Genomic DNA, 14,955 nt, shown 5'->3' on the forward strand with positions numbered 1-14,955 from the left:
ATGAACGAGAATAAACTTATTTCCCCACACGATTTTACACAACATTTTGTTAATATTCTAGAACTTTTTTCAATGCCGGAAAGAGTTCAAACAATCAAAACCCCTAGAATTATGCCGTACTCTTTTTCAATTGAACATTTATTATTTTTTGAATTTTTTAAATCACTCTCAACTAAAATTAAAAATGATTCTTTTCAAATTTCACTAGATATAAAAAGTATTTTTGATAAATTGCCACTCAAAAACTTAAGCTATCATATCACACTTGACTTAGATGTATCATTCAAAAAAACCATATGTGGTGATAAAAATAAAAAAATTTCAATTTCAGACTGTGATCAATCTATTTTCATTGTCGACCATTTTTCAAGACTTTTTGATAGATTTATCTTTTCAAAACCAGAGATAATAAGTTATAAAAGAATTAGTGCTCTTGTTTCCAAACAGTACCAACTTGTAGATTACCGTATGTTTGGTACAAAATGGTTTATGTTTTTAAGAAAAGTTCGTCGTTGTTGTGCAGATATGAAAGGGTTTGAAGGTTTTCTTAAAAATTTAGATTTTGTTAGTTTGTATTCATCAATCCAACCAATAAAAGTGTCTCAAGGTCATGATGAATATATAGTTTCGGAGATTTATAAATTGTATCCATCATTTAATATTGAAAATGATCCATTACCGGTACAAGAAGGTGTAAATGAATCAGATATCGAACAAATAGCAATTAATTCCGAAAATATTCAAAAAATTAATAGTCAACCAAATAAAAGACCAAATAATCAAATATATTCGAGAAGTCAACTTTCACTTGTAGATTTTCATGCCCGAAAACTTCAAAAAATTAGTATCGATCCCCATAAACTTTCCCTTAATCAAGCAAAAGAAAAATTTAAAAATAACACTGGTTCTGACGATGATACATTCAATAGATTTCAAAATTTTAGCATTGATTCTGAAGATGGTAACGATTTTAGTGACACCGGCGATGATGACGATGACGATGACGATGACGTTGACAATGACGTTGACAATGACGATGACGATGACGATGACGATAATGATGATGAGTTCAAAGAAATACATAACATTTGTTCAGTATCGCACAATGGAGTGTCTATTAGCAACAAAGTTACAGAGAAAATTATTTCAGTTTCAAATGTAATTAAGCTTACTTTAATTGAAATATCAAAAAATAAAAAAGAAGTAAATTCAGAAGTGGTTCTTTCAATTTTTAAAAATTTACAAGAAGGTTCATTCAATAGCCAATTGGTTGACAGTTTTTTTGGAATAAATAAATGTGATAAGGTTATTACTTTTCCAAACTCCATTTTAACTTACTTAGCTTCCACAGATTTAAATAAAATAAAAATAAACGAAATTAGTAATGAAGTCTTTGATTTAACAAAAAACCTATTTTTAGATGAATCTGTAAATGTTCTCATCCCTACTATAAGTGAACAAAATAAAATTGGATTCATATGGGTCCCAATCAAAGATGATAATATAAATACAACCATAAACCTTATACCAATGGATATAGACCCATGTCATTCCCAAATAAAGTCAATATCAAGATTTATTCAATTTTGTATTTTAATTAAAAAGATCAACCAATTTATTGTCAATATAAATATTTCCTTTGATTTATTCAAAAAAATTTCAATGAACTTAATTGGTTTATCACAAAATTTACTCTTAATGGAGGCCGAAGTTGAGAGGTTAAAAAGTGGACGTTGCTCAAATGATTTATTTCATTCAAAAAGAGCCAACGACAATGAACAAAGGAAATTCTCGCTTATGGTAAATGAGTTTTTAATTGAAAATAGTAATATAATTAAAATGTCAATATTAAATAATTGCTTAGAATTACGTTCTCTGCCTTTAACAAATCTCAATGTTGAATATGACCCTGTTACTCTTTTACACAAGTTAGGATTTATTTTTCACTGTCGTCAAGAAATTTCAAAGTTTAATTATAACCATTTCATTTCAATTGATGAAGTTATAAAACTTTTCAAACCAAATAACGTTACTGCAAAGTCATGTGAAATTGAAAATAATATTAAACAATATTACGCTTTAAAATCAAGTGATTGTAGTAAACATAAACAAACTGAAGAATCTTTCGTTCCATTAAATTTTATTCGATTTCTAAATATATCAATTACAATAGCTCCGTATAATGTTAATAACACATTTTCATTTAGAAATATTAAAAAGGGATTTTCAATTACAAATTTAGAGTTATTTAGTCTTTTAAAATCTGAAAGACCAGAAAAACAATTTAAGGATTACGTTGGTGATACTCGTAGAATAAAACTTAGTTTTGTTTCGCCTTGTTTAATTAAAATAACTGATATTACTTATTGTTTTAGTTTTTCAAAAAGTAATGAATATAACTATCGTAAAATCAAATCATTTAAAATTCATAATCTATCAATTGTTCCAATTGACATCAAATCTAACAATAAATTGATCAAAACAATTGAACCAATTTCAGTGGAAAACGTAGATATCAATCATTCCAGTTTTAATTTCTCGATATCATGTTACGATATTATTTTTTCAACAATAATTATCTCAAAAGCAAGATTAGATGAATTAAAAAATTATAAAATTGCATTGCCTAAGAATTTATCGACCGTTCAGGACCAATTTGTTAAAATTGTCACTAATTTTGCATCTAAAATTAATGAATTAAAAGACTTAACTGATTTAGAAAAACACATTATCAGTCAATATTTATTAACACAAGAAAATAAAAATAAAAAAGCACAAGAGCGAGAAAGACAAAAAATACAAGAACAACAAGAACAACAAGAACAACAAGAACAACGAGAACGACGAGAACAACAAGAACAACAAGAACAACAAGAACAACAAGAACAACAGGAACAACAAGAACAACAAGAACAACAAGAACAACAAGAACAACAAGAGCAACAAGAACAACAAGAACAACGAGAACAAGAAGAACAAGAAGAACAACGAGAACAAGAAGAACAAGAAGAACAAGAAGAACAAGAAGAACAAGAAGAAGAAGAAGAAGAAGAAGAACAAACAAAAAAGAAAAAAAAACAAAAAAAAACAAAAAAAAATATAAATAAAAAAAAATAAATTTATAATTGTTATTTTTAAAATTGTTATTTATATTTATTTCCAAAAAAAAAATACATTTTTTATATAAGAAATCAATAATCCCAATAATACAAAACAAGTTAAACCAAGTGCAATGTAAATATATATTTTATATTTTCCCCCAAGTAAATTTAACAAACCACTCCAAAATCCTTTATAAAAACTTAAAATTTTTCCAAATAATTTAATAATACCAGCTCCACTTGAGCCAGATCCAGATGGTGCCCTATCAGGTGATTCTACATCAGTATCAGTATCTCCATCACCAGGGTCACTTTTATCGCCGTTACCACTTACTTTATCTAAAACAAATTTGGTTAATGAAAATTTTTCTAATTCTAATTCTGTTTCAAAAGTAATACAAACTTCATTGAAACAAAACTTAGCTTTAACTTTTTTAAGATTAGTTTGGTAAGTAACAGTGTGATTCATAAATTCCTTATTTACTTTCAAAGCTCCAGTTGTTATTGTAATGTTTTTATTTTCTGATTTTACAATCACTGAACCTGGAAGACATGTAGATCTAATTTCAACGTATAAAGCAGATCCACTCGAAGATGATCGGGTTCCATTTTTTAAAGGTCCAAAGCTTCTAATTTCAACACAAACTTTTGTAATGTTTGATGATATTGTGTAGTTTTGATTAAACTCAATGGTACCAGTAATTTGACCATGTGTGCTTGGTGAACATTCATATTGTTTTTGTGATTTGTTATAGTTCCATAAACAATCTCCGCGTCTGAATGAGTTTTTTTCCCATGTTCGAGTCTTTTTAAATGCAGAATCAACATAGTCGAAATTTGTAATAACTGTATGATGACCGTAAGTAAAATGACGATTTGACCATAAGCCCTGTGCTGGAATTGAAATTTCATGACCTCTTAATTTATCTGTCCAAATTTCATGATTACTTGCTTGAATATCCCCAACCATACCGGAGACTGGATTGTCTCTGTTCGCCGCTTGTCCTAGAAAAACGTCATCACCAACTTCAACGAATTCAAAGCTATGAAGTGATATGTCAACTTTATCTGAAGAAGCAGATACCGATATACTAATTGGTTTTGATTTATTAACCATGCCATAATCAATACAGTTTTCACATGACCCAATAACTAATTTATAATTGAAATTCAATCTTGTAGAAGTTATTGTGTATATATCATGGGGCGGTCCATTAGGTATAACAGAAGCTCTATCGTATTGACACATATCATGTAGTTCTTTAACTGCTCCACAACCAATAGCACTTCCTTTGGCAGGAGAACTACAAAAACTTTGGCCTGGATAAAAGGTTGCAAGGTTTTCTTTTCTGAGGGAATTTTGGCATGTTTTGTCGGTTGGTTTTATTCCACCACATCTTCCTTGGTTACAACCTTGATCGTGATGACATGCAGAGTATTGTGATGTATGTCCTATAAATTCACCAGTTGTATAAGCAAATGTTCCAGATGAGACATATTTATAGTCTGAAAGGTCTAAATAAAGAGTTTCAATAATATTACCCATTTCATCGTCTAGATTAAAACAAAGTATATAATTATTTTTTGGGACTTGAAATGAATAAAAACCTTTTGAATATGTTGTAAACGCTTTGTTATCTTCAGTTTCGGTAGTTTTTTCAACACCTTTACCAAGAGGAATTACTGTTCCACACATATGATTATCGTAATTAATTGAATCCGTTGGTAAAACGCACAAAAAAATAAATAAAATAACCGAAATGGGGGGGATTTTAATTGAACCACTATTTTTTTTAATATAAATCGAACTTCCGCTCTGTTGGATGTACTTTTTTATAATCTCTTCTTTATTCTTCCTTGATTCTCTTCTGTTTTTATCTATTGCCTCCAGTATATAATATAAAGATGTACAAATTGCCAATAAAATAAACATTATATAAAAATTAAATATATTAATTAATTTTTTAATTCTTCCTAACTCTTCTAACTCTTCTTCTATTAATTTATGATCCTCATGAAGGTTTGTAATTTCTTTTTCTAACCTTTCAATAAGATCATTATTGATTTCACTTGAATTTCCTAATTTCTCTTGTTTCTTCTTAATGATATTTATTTTTTCTCTTTTCATCTTTTTTTCTAAACTCTCTGATATGTATGCTGGGCATGGAATAATTTTTCCAAAGGAGTGTTTACCAGAACCTATTGAAAGTTGAACATTTGGTGCATGAGAGCACTGTTGTGCAATGTCAATCCTTAAAAACATTTTGTCTGTATTTACCTCTAAAAAGTTCTCACCTGCCATCAATAAAATTGTTCTATTCATAACATTTTTAAAAGTAATGTGTACATAACCAAATCCAATGAAAATCTTTGGTGTTAAGCTATCATTTGAATTTTGAATTTCCTTTCGTTGTGTTAATAAATTATCTTTTTTAATTTCTGTATATCCTTCATCATTTTTATTAACAAAAATATTTAAAAAATCAAATTGAATTTGTTTAGATTTTGGGTCTGTTGGTTCGATATCTCTCCAAACAGGGTCATCTGATGACATGAACCTATATGTACCATTTATGTAAGTAATTGCATCAAAAGAACAAAAAACTACGGAATAGTTTAATAACCATATAAAAAATAATAGATATAATGATGTTTTCATTGGAAAATATATTTTTGGATAATAAAAAAATAAAAAATCAAAGTAAATAATTATTACCCCCACCCCCCAGTCTACAACTTTTTTTTTTTTTTTTTTTATTTTTTTTTTTATTTTTTTTTTTTTTTTTATTTTTTTTTTTTTTTTTTTTTTTACTATTTTTAATCTATAAATTTTCAGTCAGTTACATATCAATTTAATTTTTACTCTATATTGAATACAAAAATGCCAAAATCTGAAACAAACTCAATTATTTTAGTTCAGCCCCCTACCACCTTTTTTTCTGACCATGATTTTAAAATGTAATTATTTTTTTTTTTTTTTTTAATAAAATTTATTTTAATTTTTATTTTTAATAACACTTTATTTTAGAATTTCAAGAAAAAACCTTAAAAATCTAGTTGATTGTTTTATTTTAGATGATAAATTAGTAATTAAAGATGGTTCAGATAATAAAATAATTCCAGAAAGTTTAGATGAACTTTATAAGTTGCTGTGTCAAATTCACACTTCAAAACCAATTCATTTGAAGTACACTGATATGGTCAAACAATTTAAAATGTTATATCATGTTTCTAATATTGAAAACTCTATTTTATCTTTTTTAAGATGTTGTGAAGATGCTTCATGCAAACATTATTGTTTAACACTTAAACCAATGATTAAAAATGAAAAAAATAATCAACTTGCCATTGTATCCCCTAAATCAAAATCAAAATCACAAAAAATTTTTGCCACACAAAATACTATAGTTGATTATGACTCAGATTGTAATCAAGTAAGAATAATCCGTTCTTATAGAGATTTTTCATTTTTAACACCATCACCTTTTTTTTATAATTTATATATTCAACATCTTTATACAAGTTACAAAAAGGATCCAAACTTTCCAAGATTAATTTCAATTGACGAATTCACAGCGATATCATTACTTTATAATCAAAATAATCAGTCAACTGCCATTCTTGATAACTTAAAAAATAACAGTTTAACAAACGAAGCTATTGATTTCATAATGTATAAAACAATGCTTCAATTTTCACCTATCTCAAGAAAGAAAAATAAATTTTTCAAATGTTTAAGTACAAACTCTTATCCTGAAATTTTTTATTTTTTTAATTTGAAATCTATATTCCTTGACGGTAATAAATCCAAAAGAATATTCACAAACGCTGATGGATCTTTAAATGAACTAATAATTTTTCCAATTGCCTATGGTGGTCACATTTCTCTTGGGGCATTGTACATGGAAAAAGTTGAAGAGAAAATTAGAATTCAATATATGATGCATGTCGATAAATTTGTAAAATCAACTCATTGTTGTATTGATGTACCTAGTCATACTTGTAAAGAAAGCGATTGTTATTCTTTAACATGTACATATCAAAAATTCGTATGCTGGAAAAAAATAAAAAAAGCTTTTATAATCCAATTAATGGTTGAAAATAATGAAAATTTAACCTTTTTGGATACCAATGACGATTCGTTAATCTTTGAAAATGATTTTCCAGTTCTCCCATTTTCATTTGGAGTCAATGAAACGATTGATTGTCATTTGGCATTCGTTAGAAATTTAAACTTAGTTGTTGATTGCTTTTATGTTGAAATTCCAAAACTTTCAATGGAATCAATTTTAAAATCAAGATTTTCAACACACTCAACGCAATATACCCTTGATACATCTCACTTTCAACAATTAGAACTTGAAATTTCAAATTCTTGTAAACAATTTGCCATGGTTCAAGAAATGGTAGAGAAAGAAATCACTCCATCTGGTTTTGCTTATGATCTTAAGTGTTTAAACCCAAGTGTTGGCTTTCCACCAAACATTATTTTTGAGTTTGCAATTCAAACTTCTTTTTTTGGTCAAGTTAAACAATATTTTTCGTATATTTCGACATATTGCGTTATGATGTCAATCAACAAAGGTTTTCCAAGTGGTTCCTATAACTTCACTAAGATTGAACTAAACATGTCATCTCTTCTTGAAGATGTAGTTTTCTTTTACTATTATTCTACCAATAATATGTTGTATTATACAACATTAAAAAACAGCGCCACTATCGGTAACTTTCACCCATCTACATCTTTTAAAATATATCCAGAAGTCAGTTTCTTTTTTGTCCCAAATCGTAGTATTCCTATTAATTATGATCAAGACCATCCTTCAACATTTTTTAAAAAAATTATTGATAGCTATTTAAAAAATGTTCAAAAAAATGAAGATCATGATAATGACATTCAACCAATTTTTTCAACCAAAATTTTAGTTTTGAAATCTAAAAAAAGCGATTCGTTACTTTCAATCCCCTTAGACAATAATAATTTAGATTTATATAACTATGAAGTTTTTTACAAGAAAGATTACAAAGAACTTGAAGCAAATGAATTTTACTACCATACAAACATTAAGTTACAGTACAAACAAATTAATTATATCATTAACAAAATTAGAGAAAATCATAGTATTAATAATGCCGAAAAATCATCTAAATCACCAAGCTCTCCTTTTATGGATTGCGAAACCAAAAATAAAGAATATAATACTTCAAGTGTCAATGAACCATCTTTAAATCAAAATCAAAGTCATTTTCAAAACCAAAATCAAAAAAAAAATGAAGAAATCAATAACATTAAAAATGAAAGTGACAACAGTTTAAAACGTAGAAAATGTGAATATTTTGATCAAAACGCTCAAGAGAAAGCAGAAACTGATATAAATAATTTACTTGATAAACTAAATCTTTTAACTGATGAAAACCTAAAAATTCAAATTATAAACAATGACTTAAAAAATGAAAATAAATTAAAAGATGAAAGGATCAAAATGTTATTATCAAAAGGTTCTCCAAAAGATCATTGTGATAATATTTTATCAACAACATTAAATAGCTTAAAAGTTCAAAATGAAGAAAAAGAAGCTAAGATTAATTTACTCGAAAAACAAGTTAGACACCTTAATAATGTAGTTTCTGAAAACGCGAATTTCCTTTCACAAATAAACAATTCAATTGGTAACAATTTTTTTGAAAACTTTGTTACAATGGATATTTTAATTTTAATTTTAGAAAATTGTTCAAAATCAATAGAATTTAATACCAAAAAACTTGAAGAATATATTGAAGATAAAATTTTATTAAAAAACTCTATAAATTCAGTTGAATACATTAATTTAACAAAAGGTTCTTTACAAATGTTCAAAAATTATTTAATTGAAATCCTCTCAAAAGATTTAGGTAAAGTTCCACAAATTTACTTAAATGAACTTTTAACTAAGTTCTCAATAAGTGAAGCACAGATAAACCCTCTCATTCCAGACTCTCATCACATTAAACATAATATCGTCAATCCTATATCGCCATATTTAAACAATTTTTCAACATTTCCTGATAATTTTATTCATTTTATTTTATACGTTGAAATTGAGGAAGAAAAAAGGTTACAACTTTCAAGTATTGATATCTCATTTATGTTTAATGAATTTTTAGAAAAACTTTCTAAATGTCAAGAGATAACCGAGGTATTCAAAAAAATTAGAGATATTTCAAAAAATTCATTGGATTATGTACAAAAAAATAAGGATAAATTTCTTGATGTATCAAGTGATGCATTGAAAAGGTTTTTAAAGAAAGATGAACTTATGTTGGTATCAAATGAAAATGGTAAAAACATAGAATTGGATATATTAAATAATATAATTAATAGATGTAATTATTGTATACTTTTCGCAGACTTAGCAGTACTTAAACCTAAACTTGTTTTGTTTCAAGAAGCTACATGTACAGTTTGTTACCGACCATGTATTGGAAACAATGTATTTTTAAAATGTGAAAAAAATTATTGCAATAATGTTATTTGTAGTAATTGTTTTAAAGAAAACATAAAAAATTGTTCTGACGAATATTCAATGTCAAAACGTTGCAATCATTGTATTTCTAGATCCATTTCTGGTAAGCTTTGTATATCTTGTGAAAAATTAAATAGTATTAGTGATAAATTAGAGATATGTGATCAAATTGTATTCAATGACGTTGATCAACCTTGTGTTTTCAAACTTTGTAAAGATTGTAAAACAAAGAAACTTTGCCCCTATGTAAAGCATGAAAATGTTTTAAATTAATAATAAATTTTCATTAAAATTAAACTATTTAATCACTTTTTTAAAAATTTATTTTAAAATTGAGCTATTAATAAAATCTTTTGAAAACTATTATAGAGGAGTCGAACCCAGACCCGTAAATTTTTAAAAATTTCAAAAATGAAACTTTTAAAAATGTCATAGATCCAGGGTTCGGATCCTGCGCAAAACTAATGTATAGTGAAACTTTTAAAAATTTCAAAGGTTCGGGGTTCGGATCCTGCGCAAAACTAGGTGAAACTTTTAAAAGTTTCAAAGGTTCGGGGTTCGGATCCTGCGCAAAACTAATGTATAGTGAAACTTTTAAAAATTTCATAGGTTCAGGGTTCGGATCCTGCGCCAAACTTATGTGAAACTTTTAAAAGTTTCAATGGTTCAGGGTTCGAACCTGCATTAAGGTAATATGAAACTTTTAAAACACTTTTATTTTATTAAAAATCAAAACTAACAAAGATTACTGAGCTATAAAATAAATAGTGTTAAAAAAAAAAAAAAAAAAAATAAAAAAAAAAATAAAAAAAATGAAATTTTCAAAAATTTCATAAAAAATAAATAAAAAAAAAAAAAAATAATAATTAAAACAAAAAAAAAAATTATTATAAAATTAATTTATTTAATTTGAAAAATAATTTGTGTAACCAAGTTCAGTTTTTTCACATTTTTTTTTATGAACTTCAGTTTGAATAATTTCACAGTTTTTACAAAATTCATCAGCACAATCATAGAATAATGTTTGTTTTTCATTGCATAAAACCATACCATAACCACCTTTATTTTTGATGCACATACTATCTAAATAAATAACTATTTTTTTTTTTAACTCATCACATGCATTACCATTGTAGATATTAATTCCACACATTTTTTTATTTATCTTTTTATTGACATATCCTTTTGACAATATGCTTCCACCATTGAAATCCAAAGTACATTTATCGAGTTCTTTTATAATATGTTGTTCTTCTTTAACCTGAATTACATGTGTACTATTTTGCATGAACTCTTCTTCCAAATAAATAAAAAACTTATGTTCATTTCCTTCTGTACATTTGTTATCTCTATAAAATATCTCGGTAATTTGGCTAGAGCATACAATATATAAAATAAACATAATAAATATAATTTGCATATTTTATTTTTAAAATTATTGTTGTAAAGATTGTGAAATGCTTGTGTGAAATTAATTTTTTTTTTTTTTTTTTTTTTTTTTTTTTTTTTTTTTTTTTTTTTTTTTTTTTTTTTTTTGTAGATTGAAATTTGAATTTATTGGGGGTAAGGGGGTGTGTTAAATTTATTTTTTTATTTATGAATAGCTTTTAGATTTAATTACCATAGAATGTGTAAAATAATATTATTTTTTATAATATCAAATATTTTCTTTTTTTTTTTATTATCCTATGTAGATTCATACTATAGTTATTTAAGAGGCTTTGTAAACTCAAATTCCGATCTCTTCGTAGCTTCTGAACAAAAACCATCTGATGATATGTTATATATCTTACAAAAACCAAAAAGCATCTTTATTTTATTTATTGATTATAAAGAAAGGAATGTAACATTAATTTCGGGTAATTTCTTTAATGTATTTTATTCAAACGAAAAAAAAATAGAACTACCCCTTCAAGAGGTATGTTCTGATCATATGAATACTTTCAAAATAATTGTTTCAACAAAAATAAATATGTACCAAAGAGAATTTAGATGTAAAACTTCATTTTTTGATGAAGTTTGGTATTGTACACAAGACCCAATAAATAATGTTTGTTTAAAGGTAGCGTCGAAAATATTTGTTTTATTATTTCTATTTTTATACATTTGCATTACATATTATATACTCGCTTTTTTTTTTAAGATAATGGATTTATTTTCAAGGAGAAAGAATTTGCCAAATCAAAATAAAGTAAATGAACAAGATGTAAAGCTAGAAGCTCTACTAACTGAAAATAAAGAAGCATTCGATTTTATTTTTAAGAAAATTCAAGAAATTGAAACTTCAATGCATACAAACAATAATGAGTTTAATAGATTAAATTCAAGAAGTGGATACAACTTTGATAATGGTAATGAATATACAAACAATGGGGATTCAAGTATCAAAGGTGAAAATCAAATAAATATCCAACAAAGTGATTATAATAATACATATACAAACAATGGAAATTCAAGCGCCAAAGGTGGAAATCAAATAAATAACCAACAATTTGAAAGTTACAATCAAAATTATTTTAAAAATATGTACAATAATTTTAAAAATAAATTAAATATTAATTAAATAAAAAGAAATAATAATTTTATTTTTTAATTTGAACTCTTGATCTTTTTTCACTTAAACAACCTTGAAAAACTTTAATTTCAGTTGTGGACATCAATTTTGGATTTTTTGCCCAATAACTTTGTTTAAATTTTTTCACTGGAATTATTTTTTGGGTTGGTTCTAATGTATTTTCTTTATTTAATTTTGAAGCCTTTATTTCATTCCGATATCGCAACTTTGGGATGAATTTAAGACATCCTTCTGAGGTTTGCTGATCTTGCTGAACTTTGGATTGTGGTGAAGAAATTAATGGTGTTGGTGTTGGTGTTGGTGTGGGTAATAATGGTATCACAACTTCAGGTGAATTTGAAATTGATATTGATGGTGATGTTTCCTCTTCGAGTGTTTCCTCTTCAGATGTTTCCTCTTCAGATGTTTCCTCTTCAGATATTTCCTCTCCAAGTGTGGCTGAAAGTGGTGGTGTTTTTTGAGGTGTTAATAGTGGTGTAAGTTGTTCAGGTGATAAAGTAGGTGTATGAATTTCATTATCTGGTGTTTTTTTGCGTAAATTAGTTGACTTTTTACTAACAACATATGTCTTTGTCTGACAATCCACACAATCTATGAATGTATTTTCCACATCAATTTTACAAATATAAAACCCTTCATCTCTTATTTTTTTAACCATTTGATCGACGTTAAAGTGTTCAATTGTATTATCGTCTTTTTCATTGTAATGATATCTTTTAGGAATTGGACCAATAAATACTTTTTTTCCTATATAATAAAAAGTAAGTAAATATAATTTTAAACTTTTAATTCTAAATTCTAAAAAAAATGAAATGAACCTTTAATTTTATTAAACAATATGTCATCTCCATTTCGATCCAAACCATTGAGTGAATATGTTTTATTTATAATTTTTAGATATCGTTTAAATGAGGAATTTACAAACGATTTATATGCTTTACTTCTACCAGTACGATCTCCAAATTTACTTCTAAATATATCTTTAAAAAAATGTTTATTGCTTACTGTCACCCTGTTACCATTTTTTAAATATCGAATAATTTCTTGAGAATGGTCTATGTCTAAATTATTTTTATAAAACTCATTGTAATTTGATTCCATTTTGCATATAAAAAAATAAAAAATAAAAAATAAAAAAAAAAAAAAAAAAATAAAAAAAAAAAAAATAAAAAAAAAAAAGAAATATTTAAAAATTTCAAAAAAAAAGAAAAAAAAAAAAAAAAAAAAAAATTTTTTAAAAAAAAGTAAATCATTGAAAAAAAGTTATAACTAGCTTTGTTTTTTATAATTTTAACATATTTGTAAATAAATTAAAATTGTGAACCAAATGAGATATATATATATAAAAAAAAAAAAAAAAAAAAAAAAAAAAAAAAAATTTTCTAAGTCTTTAAAAAAAAGTAAATCACCCAAAAAAAGTTATAACTAGCTTTGTTTTTTATAATTTTTACATATTCGTTAATAACTTTTATTTTTAAACCATATGAGATTACATCGTCCCGTTGAAAAAAAAAAAAATTTTCAATTTTTGTTTCTTTTTTTTTTTTAATATGGAGAAAAGTTAAAAAATTAGAATATTTTAAAATCAAATTTCTAAGTTATTCTTTGTTCGTTTCAACGAGCGATTTTTGGATATTTCATTCAAAATGAGTTTTTAAGATGTTATCATAAAAAACCCAATGAAAATAAAGTAAGTATAATTTTTTTGGAAAACAGTCTGACTGTGATTTCAGTCGGACTGTTTTTTCAACTTTTTATAGTTTGGTCGTACGAAGCTGAAAGTAATTTAAAACGATTTAGAATATCAATTAAGGTATATCTTCACTTTTTTAATATATAAATAACCAATTTAAAAATTTTGTCAAAACAGTCAGACTGTTTTTTCAGTCCGACTGTTTTTTGAAAACAGTCAGACTGTTTTTTCAGTCCGACTGTTTTCATAAAACAGTCAGACTGTTTTTCAAAATTTTTAAATTGAACTCTACACTAAATATTTATATATATTTTACCTTAAATTTCGTTTTTAAATCGTTTTAAATTACTTTCAGCTTCGTACGACCAAACTATAAAAAGTTGAAAAAACAGTCCGACTGAAATCACAGTCAGACTGTTTTCCAAAAAAATTATACTTACTTTATTTTCATTGGGTTTTTTATGATAACACCTTAAAAACTCATTTTGAATGAAATATCCAAAAATCGCTCGTTGAAACGAACAAAGAATAACTTAGAAATTTGATTTTAAAATATTCTAATTTTTTAACTTTTCTCCATATTAAAAAAAAAAAAGAAACAAAAATTGAAAATTTTTTTTTTTTTCAACGGGACGATGTAATCTCATATGGTTTAAAAATAAAAGTTATTAACGAATATGTAAAAATTATAAAAAACAAAGCTAGTTATAACTTTTTTTGGGTGATTTACTTTTTTTTAAAGACTTAGAAAATTTTTTTTTTTTTTTTTTTTTTTTTTTTTTTTTTTTTTATATATATATCTCATTTGGTTCACAATTTTAATTTATTTACAAATACGTTAAAATTATAAAAAACAAAGCTAGTTATAACTTTTTTTCGATGATTTACTTTTTTTAAATACTTTGGTAAATATTTGATTTTTTTTTTTTTTTTTTTTGCCTTTTTTTTGAAATTTTTAAAAATTTCTTTTTTTTTTTTTTTTTTTTTTTTTTTTTTTTTTTTTTTTTTTTTTTAATTTTTAATTTTTAATTTTTTTTTTTTATTTCGAAAAAACCATTTTTTTATTTGTTTTTCGATATCACA

At 25.3% G+C, this 14,955-nt stretch overlaps 4 protein-coding genes and 2 further genes, besides 6 other annotated features; 5 read left to right on the forward strand and 1 right to left on the reverse strand.

The window, feature by feature from the left end:
• On the forward strand, window positions 1–3,117 carry rep (Rep-like). Its single transcript has one exon. It carries the CDS (start codon window positions 1–3, stop codon window positions 3,115–3,117), a length of 3,117 nt encoding a protein of 1,038 aa, NP_046743.1.
• Window positions 3,118–3,153: 36 nt separating this feature from the next.
• Window positions 3,154–5,760, forward strand: d2.
• Window positions 3,154–5,760, reverse strand: an mRNA.
• A 222-nt stretch (window positions 5,761–5,982) lies between these two features.
• On the forward strand, window positions 5,983–9,877 carry d1 (D1-like). The gene is made up of 2 exons: window positions 5,983–6,059; window positions 6,130–9,877. Exons 1-2 carry the CDS (start codon window positions 5,983–5,985, stop codon window positions 9,875–9,877), a joined length of 3,825 nt encoding a protein of 1,274 aa, NP_046745.1.
• Window positions 6,060–6,129: an intron.
• A 71-nt stretch (window positions 9,878–9,948) lies between the features above and the next one.
• Window positions 9,949–10,351: a direct repeat.
• Window positions 10,352–10,508: 157 nt separating this feature from the next.
• Window positions 10,509–11,024, forward strand: g6.
• Window positions 10,509–11,024, reverse strand: an mRNA.
• A 207-nt stretch (window positions 11,025–11,231) lies between these two features.
• Window positions 11,232–12,167, forward strand: g2 (G2-like). The gene has a single exon. The coding sequence runs from the start codon at window positions 11,232–11,234 to the stop codon at window positions 12,165–12,167; it is 936 nt and encodes a 311-aa protein (NP_046747.1).
• A 19-nt stretch (window positions 12,168–12,186) lies between these two features.
• g5 (G5-like) lies at window positions 12,187–13,280 on the reverse strand. One transcript has 2 exons: window positions 12,998–13,280; window positions 12,187–12,926 (listed from the first exon to the last, which is right to left on the reverse strand). The coding sequence occupies exons 1-2, from the start codon at window positions 13,278–13,280 to the stop codon at window positions 12,187–12,189; spliced, it is 1,023 nt and encodes a 340-aa protein (NP_046748.1).
• A 9-nt stretch (window positions 13,281–13,289) lies between these two features.
• Window positions 13,290–13,978: a repeat region.
• A 225-nt stretch (window positions 13,979–14,203) lies between these two features.
• Window positions 14,204–14,908: a repeat region.
• Between the last annotated feature and the right edge of the window lie 47 nt (window positions 14,909–14,955).

The sequence above is a fragment of the Dictyostelium discoideum genome (genome assembly GCF_000004695.1).
Source record: "Dictyostelium discoideum WS2162 plasmid Ddp5, complete sequence".
Taxonomy (NCBI): Eukaryota; Evosea; class Eumycetozoa; order Dictyosteliales; family Dictyosteliaceae; genus Dictyostelium; species Dictyostelium discoideum.